This window comes from Ovis aries, chromosome 8 (genome assembly GCF_016772045.2).
Source record: "Ovis aries strain OAR_USU_Benz2616 breed Rambouillet chromosome 8, ARS-UI_Ramb_v3.0, whole genome shotgun sequence".
Lineage (NCBI taxonomy): Eukaryota > Metazoa > Chordata > Mammalia > Artiodactyla > Bovidae > Ovis > Ovis aries.
In genome coordinates, this window is record NC_056061.1 from 27,673,713 (window position 1) to 27,696,350 (window position 22,638).

At 42.4% G+C, this 22,638-nt stretch overlaps 1 protein-coding gene across 4 annotated transcripts in view; it reads right to left on the minus strand.

Moving 5' to 3' along the window:
* Nucleotides 1–11,243: 11,243 nt before the first annotated feature.
* Nucleotides 11,244–22,638, minus strand: part of FIG4 (FIG4 phosphoinositide 5-phosphatase) — a 179,017-nt gene continuing 167,622 nt past the window's right edge. For all 4 annotated transcript variants that reach the window (XM_042253324.2, XM_042253325.2, XM_060419504.1 and 1 more), the window contains one exon: nucleotides 11,244–11,618. In XM_042253324.2, the coding sequence (XP_042109258.1) occupies nucleotides 11,441–11,618 (178 nt within the window). In that variant the 3' untranslated portion in view covers nucleotides 11,244–11,440. The remainder of the gene's footprint in view (nucleotides 11,619–22,638) is intronic.

The window sequence follows — 22,638 nt, forward strand, 5'->3', positions numbered from 1 at the left end:
TTCCTGCATTGGAGAAGGAAGTAGCAACCCACTCCAGTGTTCGTGCCTTGAGAATCCCAGGGACAGCAGAGCCTGGTGGGCTGCCGTCTATGGGGTCGCACAGAGTCGGACACAACTGAAGCGATTTAGCAGCAGCAGCAGCAGCAGCAGCAGCTAGTCTGTGTCATTTGATTGGCGCATTTAATCCATTTACTTTTAAAGTAATTGTTGATATATATGTTCCTATTGCCATTTTCTTAATTGCTTGGGATTGATTTTGTAGATCTTTTTCTTGTCTTGTATTTCTTGACTATATAAGTCCCTTTAATATTTATTGTAAAGCTGGTTTGGTAGTACTGAATTCTCTTAACTTTTGCTTGTCTGAAAAGCTTTTATTTCTCCATCAATTTTGAATGAGATCCTTGCTGGGTACAGTAATCTTGGTTTTAGATTTTTCCCTTTCAGTATAAAAAGCAGAGACATTACTTTGCCAACCAAGGTCTGTCTAGTCAAAACTATGGTTTTTCTAGCAGTCATGTATGGATGTGAGTGTTGGATTATAAAGAAACCTGAGCACCAAAGAATTGACGCTTTTGAACTGTGATGTTGGAAAAGACTCTTGAGAGTCCCTTGGACTGCAAGGAGATCCAACCAGTCCAGTCCTGAATATTCATTGGAAGGACTGATGGTGAGGCTGAAACTCCAATACTTTGGCCATCTGATGAGAAAAACTGACTTATTTGAAAAGACCCTGATGCTGGGAAAGATTGAAGGCAGGAGGAGAAGGGAACAACAGAGGATGAGATGATTGGATGACATCACCAACTCAATGGACATGAGTTTGAGTAAACTCTGGGAGTTGGTGATGGACAGGGAGGCCTGGTGTGCTGCAGTCCATTGGGTCACAAAAGAGTTGGACATGACTGAGTGACTGAACTGAAATGAATTTTAAATGTATCCTGCCATTCCCTTCTGGCCAGCAGAGTTTCTGCTGAAAGATCAGCTGTTAAGTGTATGGGGTTTCACTTGTATGTTACTTGTTGCTTCTCCCTTGCTGCTTTCAATATACTTTCTTTGTGTTTAGTCTTTGTTAGTTTGATTAGTATGTGTCTTGGCAGGTTTCTCCTTGGGTTTATCCTGTATGGGACTCTTTGTGCCTCTTGGACTTGATTGACTATTTCCTTTTCCATGTTGGGGAAATTTTCAACTATAATCTCTTCAAAAATTTTCTCATACCTTTTCTTTTTCTCTTCTTCTGGGACCCCTCTAATTCAAATGTTCATGTGTTTGATATTGTCCTTGAGGCCTTTGAGCCTATCCTCAGTTATTTTCATTCTTTTTACTTTATTCTACTCTTCAAAAGTTATTTCCACCATTTTTATCTTCCAGCTCACAGATTCGTTCTTTTGCTTAAGATATTCTGCTATTGATTCCTTCTAGAGTATTTTTAATTTCAGTAATTGTGTTGTTTGTCTGTATGTTTATTCTTTAACTCTTCTGCTACTGCTAAGTCACTTCAGTCGTGTCCAACTCTGTGTGACCCCATAGACGGCAGCCCACCAGGCTCCCCCGTCCCTGGGATTCTCCGGGAAGAACACTGGAGTGGGTTGCCATTTTCTTCTCCAATGCATGAAAGTGAAAACTGAAAGAGAAGTCTCTCAGTCGTGTCCGACTCTTCGTGACCCCATGGACTACAGCCCACCAGGCTCCTCCGTCCATGGGATTTGCCAGGCAAGAGCACTGGAGTGGGGTGCCACTTCTAGGTCTTTATTAATTGATTCTTGCATTTTCTCCATTTTGTTTTCAAAGTTTTTGATCATCTTTACTATTATTATTCTTAATTCTTTTTCAGGTAGTTTGCCTATTTCCTCTTCATTTATTTGGACTTCTGTGTTTCTACTTTGTTCCTTCATTTGTGTAGTATTTCTCTGCCTTTTCATTGTTATTATTTTTTTAACTTATTGTGTTTGAGGTCTCCTTTTCCCAGGCTTCAAGGCCTTCTTTCTTCCTTTTGGTTTCTGCCCTCCTAAATTTGGTCCAGTGGTTTGAGTAAACTTTGTATAGGGTGAGATTTGTCCTGGTGTTTGTTTGTTTGTTTTTCCTCTGATGGGCAAGGCTGAGAGAGGTGGTAATCCTGTCTGCTGATGGTTTTTTGTTTGTTTGTTTTGCTGGTTTTGTGTTTTGTTTTATTTTTGTTTTGTCTGTTGTTTAGATGAGGTGTCCTGCACAAGTAGGTGTGCTACTTGTGGTCGGGTGATGCCGGGTCTTTATTCAAGTGGTTTCCTTTGTGTGAGTTCTCACTATTTGATACTCCTTAGGGTTAATTCTCTGGAAGTCTAGGGTTTTGGAGTCAGTGCTCCAACTCCAAAGGCTCAGGGCTGATCTCTGCTGAGGAGTGAAGATTCCACAAGTGGTTTGTTATGGCATTAAGTGAGACTAAAACAAATATCCAAAAACAAGAAACCAAAAATGAACCTGAGACAAATGGCAGTTACAAAATCAAGCAAACAATAATTAAAATAATGGAATATACACATATACATACACACCTATGGGCAAAGTGAAAACAGTCCAACAAAAATAAAGTACAGTAGAATGACCCAGCGAACAAGGGAAACCAAAAATTATATCTACCAGAAAAAAACTAACTAAAGCACAAACTGGAAAACAGAACTAGTGAAAGTACCAATTGGGGAATAAAGCAATGGAAATAAAACTAACAAATATGTCGAGAGGAAAGAAAAGAAAGAAAGTGTAGATATGCAAAGTTAAATAGAGGTAGATAAAGAAGACTTATATAAGAAGATCAACTGCAAGGGTAAAAAATGATAGGAAAAGCAAACAACTGAATAAATTTAGAAAAAACAATAATAGGTTTAAACAATTCAAAATTAAAATTAAAGCAAAGAAAAAAGAAAAAATGGCAAACACCACAGACCTGTAAAAGCCCAACGCAGAGGCAGAGGTTTATAACAGCAATAAAAAATGTGACTGAGAAAAAAAAAAAAAGCTCAAAAGCCTAATTAGATTTCATAGTGCCAATAAAATCAACAACTACAACAGAGGAGGAAAAAAGGAAAAATGAAAAACTCCAAAAGAATCTACAGAGCAAGTCCAAACATAAGAATAATAGATGTTTTTCTTGAGTCACTACTGTCAGAGTCCTTTCCTTCGCTAGGAGTCACAGTCCACCTCACCTCCCTAGGATGCCCTTCAACACCATGCTAATCTCTGGACCTGCTATGGGGGCAACTCAGATTCTAATCTCATCCACTCCTATGTGTTTTTGCCTCCAAAGTCCACAGCTATCAGAACTAGTGCGTTGTTTTTGTTTTTGTTTTTTTTTGTGGGAGTGCTCAATGACCATTCATATATATTCCATAGATAGTCTGCCTAGTTGATTGCGTGGATTTATTCTGGATCTTGTACAGCTGGTGGGAGGTTTTGGGTCTTCTTCCTTAGCCACACTGTCCCTGGGTTTCAATTGTGGTTTTATTTTCACCTCTGCATCATCCACTGGGGTTTGTTCCTGAGGCTGCCCTGGAGGACTTGGGTTTGCCAGGTGTGGAGGTGGTGCAACTGCTTGGGTCGCAGGGGTTCTGGCAGCACCAGGTACTCAGGAGAGTTGGTGGCTAGGGTAGCAGGAAATACAGTGCCCTAGAAGGGTATGGCAACCAGTACACCACAGTATTTTTGCCTGGAGAAACCCCCTCCTTGACAGAGAAGCCTGGCAGGCCACAGTCTACAGGGTCGCAGAGTCAGACACTCCTGAAGTGACCCTGTATGCACAGATGCAAGGCTTTTTTTGCCTATGGCATCTCTGCCCCAGTAAGTGTTGAGCATGAAGATGGCACAGCTGCTTGGGCAGCGCGGACTCTGGTGGCACCAAGTGTGCAGGGACACAGACTGCCTCTGCCACAGGAGTTATGGCCCTATCAGAGTCTTCTCAAGCCTCTTGTAGCTGGTGATCAGAAGGCCTCTTTGGCCAGTCTTTCTCCATAGCCCCGCCCATTCAGGCACTTAGAGGGCTCCCTTGCCTGGGGTCCTTCTCTGGTGTTTGGTGCATCAGGCACATAGAGATGGCCCCCCAGGCTGGGTTCCTACTCTATAGATTGGCCCATCAGGCACTTAAAGGGGCACCCTGAGTGGGGTCCTACTCTGTAGTTCAGTGCATCAGTCACTTAAAGGAGCACCTGGGTAGTTCAGCCTACCTCTGAACTCTGCAGTTCAGTGCCCTCGGGTGCGTTTGATGGGCCAGCCTCTCTATTGTTCAGCTGTGGATGCTGGCATGTGGGGAGAGAGAGGCTATGGTGATGGCTCCACCACCTATGCATGACTCAGCAGTATCACCTTGCTTCCTTGGCCGCCTGCCTTCCCTCCAACAGGCAATTCCCATCACAGTCTCCTCCCTCACCTCCCCTTGATCCATCTCTCCAAAGTCAACAGCAGCCTTTGCCCTGGGGTTGCTCCACACTTCCCGAACTCTAGCTCCCAGCCGCTGCACCTTCCAGGGCACCCACATCCCTGTCCTGGGTATACATGACTGCGGCAAGGACTGTCTGATTCTCATTCCGTTTAGGCTGCCACAGATCAGCTGTTTTGCTCTCAGCCTTAAATGTTTCTCCTCTGACTCAGAAAATTGCCCCGATGTGGGGACTGGACCCCTGCTTCCGTCCCCCCGCCTGAGGACAGGTCCAGTCCTACTAACACTCCTGTTTTCCCCCCTAGTTCCTTCATCCTACCAAGTCTTCCGTGGTTCCATATATTCTTTTCCTCTGGTCAGATACTCCTGTCCACTCTCAGCTGGTGTTCTGCATGCACTTCTGTGTCCTAAGGTGTCTTCCTGATGTATCTGTGGAGAGAGTTGTACTCCACGTCCACCTACTCTTCTGCCATCTTGTTCTCAAGGTGGATTCTTTGACTGGTTTGTTCTTGCTGTCCAAGGGGCTCAGGAGTCTTCTCTAGCACCACAGTTTGAAAGCATCAATTCTTTGCTGCTCAGCCTTCTGTATGGACCAACTCTCACATCTGTACTTGACTACTGGAAAAACCACAGCTTTCACTATATGGATCTTTGTCGGCAAAGAGATGTCTCTGTTTATTAATACACTGTCTAGGTTTGTCATAGCTTTTCTTCCAAGGAGCAAGCACCTTTTAATTTCATGGCTGCAGTCACAAGTCCACATTGATTTTGGAGCCCAAGAATATAAACTCTTTCACTGTTTCCATTTTTCCCCATCTATTTGCCATGAAATGATAGGACCATATGCCATGATCTTAGATTTTTGAATGCTGAGTATCAAGCCAGCTTTTTCATTGTCTTCTTCACCCTCATCAAGAAGCTCTTTGTTTCTCTTCACTTTCTGTCATTAGAGTGTTAACCATCTGCGTATCTGAGGTTGTGATATTTCTCCTGGCAATCTTGATTCCAGTTTGTCATTTATCTAGCCCAGCATTTCACAAGATGTACTCTGCATATAAGTTAAGTAAGCAGGATGACAATACACAGCCTTAATGTACTCCTTTCCCAGTTTTGAACCAGTACGTTTTTCCAAGTCTGGTTTTAACTGTTGCTTCTTGATCTGCATACAGGTTTCTCAAGAGGCAGGTAAGTTACTCCAGTATTCTCATCTCTTTAACACTTTTCTAAAGTTTGTTATGATCCACACAGTCAAAGGCTTTAGTGTAGTCAATTAAGCAGAAGTCAATTTTTTTTTTTTATTCCCTTGCTTTTTCTGTAATCCAACAATGTTGGCAATTTGATTTCTGGCCCTTTGCCTTTTCTAAATCAAGGTTGTACATCTGGAAGTTCTTGGTTCACACACTGCTGAAGCCTAGCCTGAAGGATTTTTTTCCCTAGCATCTTTGGCAAACTACTTTAAAAAAAAAAAATTTAATTGAAGGATAACTGCTTCACAATATTGTGTTGGTTTCTGCCATATATCAACATGAGTCAGCCAGAGGTATACATATATCCCCTCCCTCTTGAACCTCCTTCCCACCTCCCACCCCTTCCCACTCCTTTTAGGCTCTTTAGGCTTACAGAGCCCTGGTTTGAGTTCCCATTGGCTATCATATAGCAAATTCCCATTGACTGTTTGACATATGGTGGTGTATATGTTTCTGTGCTACACTCCCCATTCCTCCCACCCTCTCCTTCCTCTCCCCAGCCTACGTCCATAAGTCTGTTCTCTATGTCTGTGTCTCCATTGCTGCCCTGCAAATAAAGTTCATTAGTACCATCTTTCTAGATTCCATATATATATATATATATACACACACACACATACATTAACATGTGATATTTGTTTTTTTCTTTCTGACTTCACTCTCTAGAATAGGCTCTAGCTTCATCTATCTCATCAGGACGGACTCAAATTCATTCCTTTTATGGCTGAGTAATATTCCATTGTGTATATGTACCACAGCTTCTTTATCCATTCATCCATCAATGGACATCTAGGTTGCTTCCATATCCCAGCTATTGTACATAGTGCTGCAGTGAACATTGGGGTACATGTGTCTTTTTCAATTTTGGTTTCCTCAGATTATATGCCTAGTTACTGGATTACTGGGTCATATTATAGTTTTATTCCTAGTTTTTAGAGGAATCTCTATAGGGTCTTCCAAAGTGACTGTATAAATTCACATTCTCACCAACAGTACAAGAGGGTTCCCTTTTCTCCACACCCTCTCCAGCATTTATTGTTTGTTGGTTTTTTGATGACAGGTGAGAAGTGATATCTCATCACAGTTTTGATTCACATTTTTCTAATAATGAGCGATGTTGAGCATCTTTTAATGTGTTTATTAGCTATCTATATGTTGTCTTTGGAGAAATATCTGTTTAGGTCTTTTACCCACTTTTTGATTGTTTTTTTTTTTCTGGTATTGAGTTGTATGAGCTGCTTATATATTTGGAAGTTAATCCTTTGTCAATTGTTTCCTTTGCTATTATTTTCTCCTATTCTGAGGGATGTCTTTTCACTTTGCTTATAGTTTCCTTTGCTGTGCAAAAGCTTTCAAGTTTAATTAGGTCCTACCAGTTTATTTTTGTTTTTATTTCCATTACTCTGGGAAGTAGGTCTTCGAGGATCTTGCTATGATTTATATCACACAGTGTTCTGCCTATGTTTTCCTCTAAGAGTTTTATAGTTTCTGGTCTTACATTTAGGTCTTTAATCCATTTTGAGTTTATCTTTGCATAATATATTAGGAAGTGCTCTAATTTCATTCTTTTAATGTAGCAGTCCAGTTCTCCCAGCACCACTTATTAAAGAGACTGTCTTTTCCCCATTGTATATTCTTGCCTCTGTTGTCAAACATAAGGTGCCCATAGGTGCGCGGGTTTATCTCTGGGCTTTCTCTCTTCTTCCATTGATCTATATTTCTGTTTTTGTGCCAATACCATACTCTCTTGATGACTCTAGCTTTGTAGTAGTCTGAAGTCAGGAAGGATGATTCCTCCAGCTCCATTCTTCTTTCTCAATATTACTTTGGATATTCACGATCTTTTGTGTTTTCATATGAATTGTGAAATTTTTTATTCTAGTTCTGTGAAAAATGCCATTGTAATTTGATAGAGATTGCATTGAATCTGCAGATTGCTTTTGGTAGTATAGTCATTTTCACAATATTCTTCCCACCCAGGAGAATGAACTATCTCTCCATCTGTTTATGTCACCTTTGATTTCTTTGATCAGTGTCTTAATAGTTTTCTGTATACAGCTCTTTTGTCTCCTGGACTGCTTGCCCAGTCATGTCTAACACTTTGTTAGACAGGCATTCCTGTCCCTTAGCATCTCCCAGAGTTTGCTCAACTTCATGTACATTGCATTGGTGATGCCATCCAGCATCTCATCCTCTGCTGCCCTCTTCTCCTTAGGTAGGCTTATTCCTAGGTATTTTATTCTTTTTGTTGCAATGGTAAATGAGATTGGTTCATCAATTTCTCTTTCTCATTTTCCATTGATAGAATATAGGAATCCTAACGATTTCTGTGTACTGATATTGTATCCTGCAACTTTACTAAATTCACTTATTAGCTCTAGTAATTTTGTGATAGTATCTTTCAAGTTTTCCATGCATAGTATTGCATCATCTGCAAACAGTGAGAGTTTTAATTCTTATCCAATTGTTGTTGTTCAGTCGCTCAGTTGTGTCCGACTCTTTGCAACCCCACGGACTGCAGCACACCAGGCTTTACTGTGTGCTGTCCTTCACTGTCTCCCAGAGTGTGCTCAAACTCATGTCCATTGAGTCAATGATGCCATGCAACCATCTCATCCTCTGTCGCCCCCTTCTCCTGCCTTCAATCATTCCCAGCATCAGGGTCTTTTCTAATCAGTTGGCTCTCCCACCAGGTGGCCACAGTATTGGAGTTTCAGTTTCAGCATCAGTCGTTCCAGTGAATATTCAGGGTTGATTTTCTTTAGAACTGACTGGTTTATTCTTCTTGTTCTCCAAGGGACTCTCAAGAGTCTTTTCCAGAACTATAGTTCAAAAGCATCCGTTCTTTGGTACTCAACTTCTTTATGGTTCATCTCTCACTTCCATACTAATGGATGTGACTAATGGAAAAACCATAGCTTTGACTATACAGACCTTTGCTGGCAAAGTGATATCTCTTCTTTTGAATTCACAGTCTAGGTTTGTCATAACTTTTCTTCCAAGAAGTAAGTGTCTTTTAATTTCATGGCTGCAGTCACTGTCCTCAGTGATTTTGGACCTCAAGAAAACAAAGTCTGTTACTGCCTCCATTTTTTCCCCATCTATTTGCCATAAAGTGATGGGGCTGGATGCCATGATCTTTGTTTTTTGAATGCTGAGTTTTAAGCCAGCTTTTCCACTTTCCTTTTTTATCCTCATCAAGAGGCTCTTTAGTTCCTCTTTGCTTTCTGCCATCAGGGTGGTTTCATCTGCATATCTAAGATTATTAATGTTTTTCCTAGCAATCTTGATCCCAACTTGACTTCATCCAGCCCAGCATTTCACATGATGCACTCTGCATGTAAGATAAATGAGCAGGGTGACAATATACAGCCTTGACATACTGCTTACCCAATTTGGATCCAGGCCATTGTTGTCTGGTTCTAACTATTGCTTCTTAACCAGCATACATGTTTCTTAGGAGGCAGGTAAGGTGATCTGGTGTTCCCATCTCTTTAAGAATTTTCCATAGTTTGTTGTGATCCACACAATCAAAGGCTTTAGCATAGTCAATGAAGCAGAAGTAGATTTTTTGTTTTTGGAATTCTCTTGCTTTTTCTATAATCCAAAAATGTTGGCAATTTGATATGTAGTTTCTCTGCCTTTTCTAAATCCAGCTTGTACATTCTTGGTTCATGTACTGTTGAAGCAAAGTTTGAAGGATTTTAAGCATTACCTTGCTAGTATGTGAAATGAGTGCAATTGTGTGATAGTTTGAGAATTCTTAGGCAATGCCCTTCTTTGGTATTGGAATGAAAACTGATCTTGCCCAGTCCTGTGGACACTGCTGAGTTTTCCAAATTTGCTGGCATATTGAGTGCAGCACTTTAACAACATCATCTTTTAGGTTTTGAAATAGCTCAGCTGGAGTTCTATCACCTGCACTAGCTTTGTTTGCAGTAATCCTTCTTAAGGCCCACTTGACTTCACACGAGGATGTCTGGCTGTAGGTGAGTGATCACATCATTGTGGTTATCCAGGTCATTAAGACCTTTTCTGTTTATTCTTGCCACCTCTTCTTACTATCTTCTGCTTCTGTTAGGTCCATACCATTTCTGTCCTTTATTGTGCCCATCTTTGCGTGACTTTATTTTTTGGGCTCCAAAATTACTGCAGATGGTGACTGCAGCCATGAAATTAAAAGACGCTTACTCCTTGGAAGAAAAGTTATGACCAACCTAGACAGCATATTAAAAAGCAGAGACATTACTTTGCCAACAAAGGTCCGTCTAGTTAAGGCTATGGTTTTTCCAGTAGTCATGCATGGATGTGAGAGCTGGACTATAAAGAAAGCTGAAAGCCGAAGAATTGATGCTTTGAACTGTGGTGTTGGAAAAGACTCTTGAGAGTCCCTTGGACTGCAAGGAGATCCATCCTAAAGGAAATTAGTCCTGAATATTCATTGGAAGGACTGATGGTGAAGCTGAAACTCCAGTACTTTGGCCACCTGATGCAAAGAACTGACTCATTTGAAAAGACCCTGATGCTGGGAAAGATTGAAGGCAGGAGGAGAAGGGGACGACAGAGGATGAGATGGTTGGATGGCATCACCAACTCAATGGACATGAGTTTCAGTAAACTCTGGGAGTTAGTGATGGACAGGGAGGCCTGGCATGCTGCAGTCCATGGGTCTGCAAAGAGTCGGACATGACTCAGTGACTGAACTGAACTGATACAGAGAACCAACATACAAGTACATGGTGTGTCCACCCTAACTGGTCATCAAATATCAAATCATATAATGCAACTGCTTACTGCAAATGCTATGCAGAGGAACACAGTTGTAATGTTTTATTTTGATGTAATGTAATTTTATATTTACAGAAGTTCAAAGAACTTGTTTTGCTCTTTTCCAGATTTACCAATTATTACTATTTTGCTGCATTTGCTTTCTCTTGTGTTCTTTTTTCCTGAACAACTGGAGAGCACTTTGTTGACATATTGTCACTTTATCTAGAAATATTTCAGTGTTTATTCCCTAAGAATAAGGGCTTTCAAAATAAATTTTTATCAACACATACAGTTAACATAAAAACCATCAGAATAAATTTTAAGAAGTGCTAACTACAAAGAAAAAAACTCTGCCTTCATTTCACACAGGAGGAAAATCTGGACCTGTTTTGCTTACTGTGATATTCCCAAACCTGCCATAGGGCCTGGCATAGAGCAGGCTTTTTTTTCCTTTAGAGTCATTTATTTATTTTTGGCTGCTTTGGGTCTTCACTGCTGAGTGTGGGCTTTCTCTCGTTGCTGTGGTTGCGGGGGAGCTACTGTTCTTGCAGTGTGCAGGCTTCTCTTGTTGCGGATCATGGGCCCCAGGACATGGGCTCAGGAGTTGTGGCACACAGGCTTAGTTGCTGTGCCGCATGTGGGATCTTTTGGACCAGGGATTGAATGTGTGTCCCCTGCATTGGCAGGTAGATTCTTAACCAGTTGACCACCAGGGAAGCCCCACAGCAGGTCTTCAATAAATACTGTTACTATCTAAATGTGATGGTGTGATACTACATAACCACATTTCTAAGCAAAGTATTTCTAAAATAAAGCAAAGACAATGACAGCAAGATATTCAGTCATTTCTTTATTATTAACACCAATGATTAGTAATTAACCAGTTATAAAAAGAGTAAAAGCCTTCTGATATAAAGGACTGACAGGAAATTACCTCTGTAAGATGAGACGAACAGGTTAGAATGTAAATAAGTGGGACTTTGGTCCCCTTCTGGGCCCCCTGCAGGGGCCTGCTCTCTCCTCACAGGTAGCGGTTCCTGATGTATTCTCGGTACATGGAGGTGTCTTCTTTCCCCAGGGGCTGCATGATACCTTGACTGGCCTGGATGTGGGCATGGAAGATCTCTGTAGACTTTTTGTCTACTTTTGGAGGCTGAACCTCATAGATGTTGTCTTGGGAGAAAGCGGAGATAGGTGTTCTGTAGAAGAGAAGGGAGGACAGAGCAACATTAAAGAAAATAAAGGACCACAGGGACCTGTGATCTAAAGAGAACTTGAGAGTCACTGACCTTGAATGAGTGAACTTAGTAACAAGCAGCAGTAGTGACCTCTCGGCTGGCTTCCTCCCCTGCACGGAGGACAGCAAGGACAGTGCCTACCCAGGGAGCTTTCCCCTTGTGTAGGCTGGGTGGGCTCCCCTCCTCTGTTCCTGCAGCTCTGAGCATCTGTGTGCCCATCTGCCTCTCTCCCAGGACTCAAGTAACTTTAAGTGGGGGCTGGACAGACGTTTTTGCTCCCTTTTCCTGGTATCTGGTAGGTACTCAGTAGTTTGTTTTTTTTATGGAAGACAGGAGGAATCAGTGAGGTAGGGGATACTAATGATATTCTACCTCACACACTGATGGCAGGAGTAAATGAGTTTATATCAGTAAAGTTCTCCCTTAGCCTAGTGCCTGGCACACTATTAGTGCTCAGTAATTAATAGTAAACTACTGTTAACAATTACTGGAGCATAATTCCTTATCTGCAATTCTGAAATCCTCAAAGCTGTAATAACCAAACATGACTTTGCCAGCAAAACCTGTCCCAGTTGAAACTCATCTGGTGGTACAACATGCAATAGTCATCCCATTTCATGCGAATATTAGTATGTTTAGTTATCAGCCTCAGATCATGCAGGGGATGTTCTTATAAGGTCACTGCTGCTGCTACTGCTAAGTCACTTCAGTCATGTCCAACTCTATGTGACCCCACAGACAGCAGCCCACCAGGCTCCATCGTCCCTGGGATTCTCCAGGCAAGAACACTGGAGTGGGTTGCCATTTCCTTCTCCAATGTATGAAAGTGAAAAGTGAAAGTGAAGTCGTTCAGTCATGTCCGACCCTTAGCGACCCCAGGGACTGCAGCCTACCAGGCTCCTCCGTCCATGGGATTTTCCAGGCAAGAGTACTGGAGTGGGGTGCCATTGCTTTCTCCTATAAGGTCGCTAACACCCCCCAAATTCTGAATTCTGAAACACATCTGGCTTTAGGCTTTTTAGATGAAAAGTTGGAAATCTGTAATAGGCAGCTTCCTTCCTTTCTGGGGTGATTTGAAAAGCACCCAAGAACTTCTCAATTCAAAAGTATCCCTCTATTCCTGCCCCACCTAGCCTGCCACAGTGCTTGAAATTTCCATCCACCCTTGGGGAAGGCACTGTCTCCAAAAAAGACCTTGTCAAAGTGTAGCTGGGTGCCCGACACATCCTCAGTTCATCACAGTACGAACCCTGCTAGTTACTACATCTTTAGCTGGGGCAGGCCCTCTAGGAATGAGTCAACCACCAGACCAGGTGTGCTGCAGTGAGTGCGCATGGAAGGTCAAGATGAGGCCATGGGTAGGCGAGGATGCTAGCCAGACCTTGTGAGGGACTGGGGGCTACAATGGCAACACACTCCACCACTTAGCCCAGGGCTTGCCCTGCAGGGGGAAGGGATAGTTCTCCACTTCAGCGTACTAAGAGAAAACATCTGGAGAATCTGTTCTGCTGAGTTGGGACCTCAACCATGCTCATGCACATCTTCTCAGGGGAACAGAAAAGCATCCCGGATGCCTGGCTGTTTAGTTAGCTGGGACCCTTGGAGCTGGGGCAGGGAGGCGGGATTCCCTGCAGTCAGAAGCAGAAATGAACCTCAGACGCAGCTAGGTCTGTGCTTGCAATGTCAGCGTTTTGTGGGACACTAGGCAGGTGCAGTGAGTGACACACAGGTGGAGACAAGAGGTGTACAGTAAAGCCCTCCATTCTCGCAGGATGCATTACAGTTAAACTTGGGTCTTTCTTAGAGCTTCCTTGGTGGCTCAGATGGTAAAGAGCCTGCCTGCAGTGTGTGAGACCCAGGTTCAATACCTGGGTCAAGAAGATCGCTTGGAGAAGGAAATAGCAACCCACTCCAGTATTCCTGCCTGGAAATTCCCACGGACAGAGGAGCCTGGAGGGCTACAGTCCATGGGGTCCCAAAGAGTCGGACATAACTGAGTGACTTTATTCTCTTTCTTACTCTTCTAAAAAAGTCATGGTATCTCCTTGTACTTTGCCTTTAGAAAACTAATACATCCTGCCATGGCTGGAGACTCTGCTTTAACAATGGCTTTGAAATAAAACATAACTCAAGGCGGAATGTGCTTTCTGGAAGTCAGCCTCAACTGTTTGACCTCGGGGGTAATATAATGAAACTCAAATTTAGTAAATGGTTTATGAAATACTCCCATTTTTCCAAAGCACTATAATAATTTCACATAATCTTAGACTATATCCTTATGTAAGAAAATAAAAACCAAAGGATATAGTGATTTACTTAAAATTAAAAAAAACAAAGGCCAAGGTGAAAGAATCTTGAGATGTCTGAATCTCAGTTTGAATGCCAGCTTGGCAGCAGTGTTTTTCTTCAAAATATAAGTTAGTTATTCAAATATCTGTGGTTAACATGAGGAATAATTGGGATGATTAATATGTGAACTCTTCTTAATTTTCCCTCACAAAAACAGAGCAACTCCTCAGTCATTTACACAATTCAAAACAAGATGCTAAAATCTTTTAACAGTTGATAATATTCCAGGTCAAGCCATTTCAACCTGAACCCTTAAAAAGGGGCTCCATTAGTGGTTTTAGAGATTGCCATCAAAGTGCCAGCCACAGCAACACCTCCTGTACCACACCATCCACACCTGCCTAGCGTCTACATCCTCCATTTCACAGATGAGACACTTGAAGTCAATTTAAAAATGGAACTAACGGTTTCTGTGCTTTGAAGCCAGACCTTGGCCTGGAACCCTGTGTACATTAACCAAGAGCTTTCTGGCTGGCATCACACCAAAAAGGTACCAAACCTTAATGCAAGTGAGAAAGGGAGAATCCAGGTCATTGTTTTGTCCTTCAGAAGCTCAGCCGAGTAGCCGGGTGGGCAGGCTGAAGGGAGAGCAGCAGAGCCGGGCCAACCATGAATGGGGCCACGGAACAGCCGCTCCCACCCAGTGCCTAGGGTTTCTTATCAGGAGTCCTCACTCTACTTCTCAGTAAACGGTATCACTGCCGTGTGGAATAATGAAAAACGCATTACAAAGACGAGAAATATGAAATGTCCAACCTCAGCTTTTAATGGTGTCAGACTGAGTGGCAGGTGGGTTTAGGGCTCCAGCACTACCTCAGTGTGGTTTCAAAACAATGTAGGGAGTCAGAAAATGCGTCAATCAACCCTTTTGTCTTTTTCATTCAGACAAGATTCAAAGTCTATATTAAACAATGGAGTTGTAATGTTAGAATGTTTATTATTGGATTTGGGCCAGAAAGGAGCTTAAGACATACCCAATACTTTTGGCACGATCAGAAAGAGGAACGGGAAGAAAGGGATTTACAAAAAACTCTTTGTCTCCTCATTGTACTCACACATCAAGAAATCTATCCCAATGAGCTTTTCCTGGTCTTAAGGTAGTGGTTCTTCAGGTATGGTCACCAGACCAGCGGCATCTGTGCCACCTGGGAATGTGCTAGAAATACAAATTCTCAGGCCCGATTCCAGGCCTGCTGAGTCAGACACTCCGGGGATGAGGCCCAGCAAAGGTGTTCAGTAACGGGCCCTCTAGGTGATTTTGCTACTCATTATATCTTGGGCTCCAAGATCACTGCAGATGGTGACTGCAGCCATGAAATTAAAAAAGACGCTTACTCCTTGGAAGAAAAGTTATGACCAACCTAGACAGCATATTGAAAAGCAGAGACATTACTTTGTCAAAAAAGGTCCATCTAGTCAAGGCTATGGTTTTTCCAGTGGTCACATATGGATGTGAGAGTTGGACTGTGAAGAAAACTGAGCTGAAGAATTGATGCTTTTGAATTGTGGTGTTGAAGACTCTTGAGAGTCCCTTGGACTGCAAGGAGATCCAACCAGTCCATCCTAAGGGAAATCGGTCCTGGGTGTTCACTGGAAGGACTAATATTAAAGCTGAAACTCCAGTATTTTGGCCACCTGATGCAAAGAGCTGACTCATTTGAAAAGACCCTGATGTTGGGAAAGATTGAAGGCAGGAGGAGAAGGGGACGACAGAGGATGAGATGGTTAGATGGTATCACTGACTCAATGGACATGAGTTTGTGTAAACTCCAGGAGTTGGTGATGGACAGGGAGGCCTGGCATGCTGCAGTCCATGGGGTCGCAAAGAGTCGGACATGACTGAGCAACTGAGCTGAACTGAAAGGTTGAGAATCTTTGGTCTGAGACCAAACTCTAATCTAAAATGCTAAATAAAATCTTATTTGCAGTCAGTCAACAGCACTGAACATTTTAAAGTAGGAATTTCTTCTTAAATGATGTCCTACCACCAGCCCTACATTGAAGCAGGCATCATTTACCACGTAACTATATAGATATAAGTAGCAATATTCCATTTCCTAATGAGGAGACACTTGATTTCCCTGTTGGCTTATGCAAGGCAAGGAGGAAACATAAAAACATCCAAGACCCTCACAAGGGGGTGCTGGCGGGCACCTTGTCTCTGAGGGCACTGGAAAGGGATGGAGGTAATCCCAATAACACTTCCAACACTATGTGCATTAGTCTTTTTACTAGCTTAAATGGCCTTTGTTTGTGAGTGAAAAGACCAGTATTTCAACACTAAGTGATGTGGAAATTATGAGACTATTTTCTTATTCATTCTAGTAGAGAGAGATGGCTTATTATTGTGCTTTCATAGTGGGAAAAAAGGTTCCACATTTCTCTCCTGTCCATTAACAGAATTATTGTTTTTGGCTTCTCCCCACAGTCCTCTTCAAATCCTAGTAGTCTTTTTGGAGATGAAATATTATTAAAAATTTGCAAGCTCATTTCTCTTATCTACAAAACCAAGGCCCATTTTCAGGGGGTCTCTGTATCTCCCCTCAAGAAATGTTGCAGTCTTAACTAGTTCATTTATGCACTGCTGAACCCACACAGTGCACCGAAGATTATGACACTTAGCCTTAACTGCTTCGCAGAGGTAAAGTATCCACCTGTCAATGCAGGAGACATGGGTTTGATACCTGGGTTGGGAAGATCCCCTGAAGTAGGAAATGGCAACACACTCCAGTATTCTTGCCTGGAAAACTCCAAGGACAGAGGAGCCTGGTGGGCTACAGTCCATGGGGTAGTAAAGAGTCACACACAACTGGGCACACACGTGCACACACACACACACACACGAGAAACAGTTTAGGCAGAAATTCATTAGACATACTACATGTTTTTAAAGAAGATCCTTATTGGTGCCCTTTTATGCTCTATCTTCTCTCTTTCTAAAATAAATATATTTATTTGGCTGCTCTGGGCCTTAGTTGCAACACACAGGATCTTCAATTTTCATTGTGCCATGTGGGATCTAGTTCCCTGACTAGGGATCGAACATGGGCTCCCTACATTGGGAATGTGGAGTCTTAGCCACTGGACCACCAGGGAAGTCCTTATGCCTTTTCTTAAATATGCTCTTACTTGTTTCCTTATGATGTGACCATGTACTAAAATATCTGTATCTTATACTTGGATGCATGACTAATGTTTGGGTCCCTTTAAAAGTTCCTATTGATGACTTTTCTAACTTAAACATATTGCTGCTAAGTCACTTCAGTCGTGTCCGACTATACGCGACCCCAGAGGCGACAGCCCACCAGGCTCCGCCATCCCTGGGATTCTCCAGGCAAGAACACTGGAGTGGGTTGCCATTTCCTTCTCCAATGCATGAAAGTGAAAAGGGAAAGTGAAGTCGCTCAGTCATGTCCGACTCTTTGCAACCCCATGGACTGCAGCCTACCAGGCTCCTCCGTCCATGGGATTTTCCAGGCAAGAGTACTGGAGTGGGGTGCCATTCCTACCAATCCTTTGGCCACCTGATGCGAAGAACTGACTCATCTGAGAAGACCCTGATGCTGGGAAAGACTGAGGGCAGGAGGAGAAGGATAGGACAGAGGATGAGATGGTTGGATGACATCACCAACTCAATGGACATGGGTTTGGGTAGACTCCTGCAGTTGGTGATGGATAGGGAGGCCTGGTGTGCTGCGGTTCATGGGGTTGCAAAGAGTCGGACATGACTCAGTAACTGAACTGAACTGAAGCATTTGTTGATTTGACAAGAAAATATTTAACTGGTCAGATTGAAATGTTTTCTGGATTTAGTAATGTCATGATGATTTGTGGTTGGTCATAGAATTAGACAATACTTGAATAATTTCAATAATCTTATACTTGTGATACTTTTCCAATATGCTAAAATCTTATACTTTTTCTACAATGAGCATTTTGTCACACACCAAATCCATATGGCTTTTCCAGAAACTTTAGTAATGGTTCTAAGCACAAGATATACTTCCCCCCTGTTGCTACCACAAACACCAAGTTTTCCCAAGTTGCTGTTTTCACATCACCAAATGGTTCTCTGTTGTTCATGACTGAGTGACAAAATTAAAAGAATATTTCAGCTGAAGAGACCCTTATGTAAGACCTTGTCCAACAGCTTTACTTGCAGACAATGGTCATTCCTCAGGGCAGGATCAAAGTTAATCAGATGCTCTGGTCTCAGTGGCGCAAAAACCTCAGCAAACGTCTTAACAGAATAAGAAAGCACGAATCCTTTCTTATTCTAACTCTCTTTCTGCCGGCCTTGTAATTTTTATTAGGAAATAACATCGCTTTTCACCTTCCTGGCAGAGAGGGGCCTATGGCACACATTGCCATGCAGTGATTTTCTCTCTTTCAAGCTTTTAATACAGCTCAGAGCCTTTAGCCTTCAGTTTGTGGGTACCATTCTAACATCTTTTTGTGACCATCCATTGCTTCTCTTAAGCCCTCTTATTAGGTTGCTTGATCTTATATCTTTCCAACTAAGTACTCAAACACTGAAGTCTAATCATGAATCTATTCTACAAAGATGATACAGTGAGAATGTGTTTGGTTCTTTGAGTTAAAAAAAAAAATCAAGATACTGCCGTATATTACACCCATTCTGTGTACAAGTATAGACACCTAAGTCCAAAATATAGCTCTCAAACCATGCTTGTCCAGTATGGTAGCCATTAGCCACATGTGGCCATTTATACTTACATTAAATACAATTTAAAATTCCTCAGTAGCAATAACCACATTTCAAGTTCCTTAAAACCACATGCAGCTAGTGGCTACTGCCCTGGACAGTACAGTATAGAACATTTCCATTATTATAGAAAGTTCAACTGGACTTTTCTAGAAACTCCTGCTAATTTTTTTTTCCTCGGGAATTCTGAGTATCTCTTTCTAAACACATTGCCCTAATGTCTCTGCATAACACTTATCACTATCTGATCTTTTATTGTTTATATACTTACAAGAATGTGAATTCTGTCTTGTTTACCTTTATCCCCAATGCCTAGAGGAGTATCTGACATATAGTAAACATTCAGTAATTATTTCCTGAATGCATGAATGATGTCTGGTTAAGGAAGATGATTTTATCTTGAATTTCTAAATTAAGAATCTGAATGCAGTATGATTTGGTTTACTCTGGATGATAGGGAGGTAGGATTCCCCAACAGAAGTCTGACAAATTTTAAGTTCCTTTCCTCAGATAACCCATAAAGACAACAGGGGCTTTATGTCCTATCTAGGACACTGTCCACTTCCCTCAGGGGAAGTTGTGGTGGTTTCTAGTGGCACAAAATTATCAAAGCTCAAGAAACAAGAGTGAGGCAGGAGGGGTGTGTTCTAATCGCCCATTTATGCTACTTATTACATGCCAAGTCACTTCAGTAATGTCCGACTCTTTGTGACCCTTTAGAGTGTAGCCCGCCAGGCTCCTCTGTCCATGGGATTCTCCAGGCAAGAATACTGGAGTGGGTTGCCATGCCATCCTCCAGGGGATCTTCCTGAGCCAGGGATCGAACCCGCATCTCTTAAGTCTCCTGCATTGGCAGGTGGATTCTTTACCACTAATGCCACCTGGGAAACCCATAACAATGACTTAGATTAACAAGTTCACTAAATGGGCTGAAATCAAGAGGAATGCATCAATCTTCAAACCACTTGTAATAAAACAAAAGGCAAACTGCTGCTAAGTCGCTTCAGTTGTGTCCGACTCTGTGCAACCCCATAGATGGCAGCCCACCGTGCTCCCCCATCCCTGGGATTCTCCAGGCAAGAACACTGGAGTGGGTTGCCATTTCCTTCTCCAATGCATGAAAGTGAAAAGGGAAAGTGAAGTAGCTCAGTCCTGTCTGACTCTTTGCAACCCCATGGACTGCAGCCCACCAGGCTCCTCTGTCCATGGGATTTTCCAGGCAAGAGTACTGGAGTGGGCTGCCATTGCCTTCTCCAACAAAAGGCAAAAGATGTCCCTATATCCTGGGAGGCAGGCTCTGCCTATGTAATTCACTTTTAAATACCCTGTCAAGCCAGGTTCAATGTTGGAGATATGGGTAAGCACATTTGCTGCCTTCCCCTCCACAGGCTTCCTTGGTGGCTCAGATGGTAAAGAATCTGCTTGCAATACAGGAGACCTTGGTTCGATCCCTGGGTTGGGAAGATCCCCTGGAGAAGGGAATGGCTACCTACTCCAGTATTCTACCCTGGAGAATTCCATGGACACAGGAACCTGGCAGGTTACAATCCATGGGGTCACAAAGAGTTGACTGAGCAACTGACCCCAAGGGCACTTTCATGTATCTTTGGGTAGACATACATGAAATCACAAAGTTAAGGCCACAGGCTTGAGGGCTAAGCACTTATCTATGCATTACGACATGAAACCATGTTATTAGTTGCGGCTAACATTCTAAACATCATCAAGGTAAAAATTAAAAAGAAAAAATTATTTCTTGACAGCAACTCTATCTTACACACACAAAATGCTATGAACCTAATGCATGACTTCCCCAAAGTCCAATTAAAATTTCAGTCTTGTTATGCCATTGAGAGCTGGCATGAACATGATACAGAATAGTGTACAAATCTGGTTCCTTCAAATCCAAACCCTTTTAGCAGCTGCTATTATAATGGATGACTGGACTGTCCTCCAGCAGGGACACTGGAAGGGATGTTAGAAATTTCACAAGCAGGTTAAAATGCATTAAAGCAAAGATGACAATAATGCCAGTCCCTAAACAACCCACCATTAGAAGAAGCAAGGGGTGTGATGAGAATGAATTGAAGAATATAATCTGTGCTGATGGAACATAAAATGTACAACCTTGCAGAACGAGGGAGCAGGCAGCACTGTCTGTACATAAGGCCCTTCAAAGGCTCAGCAGTAGGAATCTCAGCTCCTTAGATAGTTTAGGTCTTTGTAGATTTTGATAGGAGAGGAGTAGGTGCCATTGGGTATGGAGTATGAGGACAGCAAAACTTACTGTGTTTCTCTAACAATTCTCTGCCTTCAATGTGTCAGGAGGCATGTCAGTGACAGGCCAGCCAGAAAAGCACTGCAGTCTCACCAAAGTTAGGATTTTATGCCTAAGCCTAAAAGCCACATCAACAAGAGAGAAAAGTTATTTATAGATCCAAGTACAGTTCAGTTCAGTTGCTCAGTCGTGTCCGACTCTGCAACTGCATGAATCGCGGCACGCCAGGCCTCCGTGTCCATCACCAATGCCCAGAGTTCACCCAAACTCATGTCCATTGAGTTGGTGATGCCATCCAGCCATCTCATCCTCTGTCGTCCCCTTATCCTCCTGCCCCCAATCCCTCCCAGCATCAGGGTCTTTTCCAATAAGTCAACTCTTCGAATGAGGTGGGCAAAGTACTGGAGTTTCAGCTTTAGCATCATTCCTTCCAAAGAATACCCAGGACTGCTCCTTTAGAATGGACTGGCTGGATATCCTTGCAGTCCAAGGGACTCTCAAGAGTCTTCTCCCACACCAAAAGTTCAAAAGCATCAATTCTTCGGCACTCAGCTTTCTTTATAGTCCAACTCTCACATCCATACATGACCACTGGAAAAACCATAGCCTTGACTAGACGGACCTTTGTTGGCAAAGTAATGTCTCTGCTTTTGAATATGCTATCTAGCTTGGTCATAACTTTTCTTCTAAGGAGTAAGTGTCTTCTAATTTCACGGCTGCAATCACCATCTGCAGTGATTTTGAAGCCCAAAAAAATAAAGTCTGACACTGTTTGCACTGTTTCATCTATTTCCCATGAAGTGATAGGACCAGATGCCATGATCTTAGTTTTCTGCATGTTGAGCTTTAAGCCAACTTTTCACTCTCCTCTTTCACTTTCATCAAGAGACTTTTTATTAGTTCCTCTTCACTTTCTGCCATAAGGGTGGTATCATCTGCGTATTTGAGGTTATTCATATTTCTCCCAGCAATCTTGATTCCAGCTTGTGCTTCTTCCAGCCCAGTGTTTCTCATGATGTACTCTGCATATAAGTTAAATAAGCAGGGTGACAATATACAGCCTTGACGTACTCCTTTTCCTATTTGGAACCAGTCTGTTGTTCCATGTCCAGTTCTAACTGTTGCTTCCTGACCTGCATACAGGTTTCTCAAGAGGCAGGTCAGGTGGTCTGGTATTCCCATCTCTTGAAGAATTTTCCACAGTTTATTGTGATCCACACAGTCAAAGGCTTTGGCATAGTCAATAAAGCAGAAATAGATGTTTTTCTGAAACTCTCTTGCTTTATCAATGATCCAGCGGATGTTGGCAATTTGATCTCTGGTTCGTCTGCCTTTCCTAAAACCAGCTTGAACATCTGGAAGTTCATGGTTCATGTATTGCTGAAGCCTGGCTTGGAGAATGTTGAGCATTACTTTACTAGCATGTGAGATGAGTGCAATTGTGCAGTAGTTTGAGCGTTCTTTGGCATTGCCTTTCTTTGGGATTGGAATGAAAACTGACCTTTTCCAGTCCTGTGGCCACTGCTGAGTTTTCCAAATTTGCTGGTATATTGAGTGCAACACTTTCACAGCATCATCTTTCAGGATTTGAAATAGCTCCACTGGAATTACATCACCTCCACTAGCTT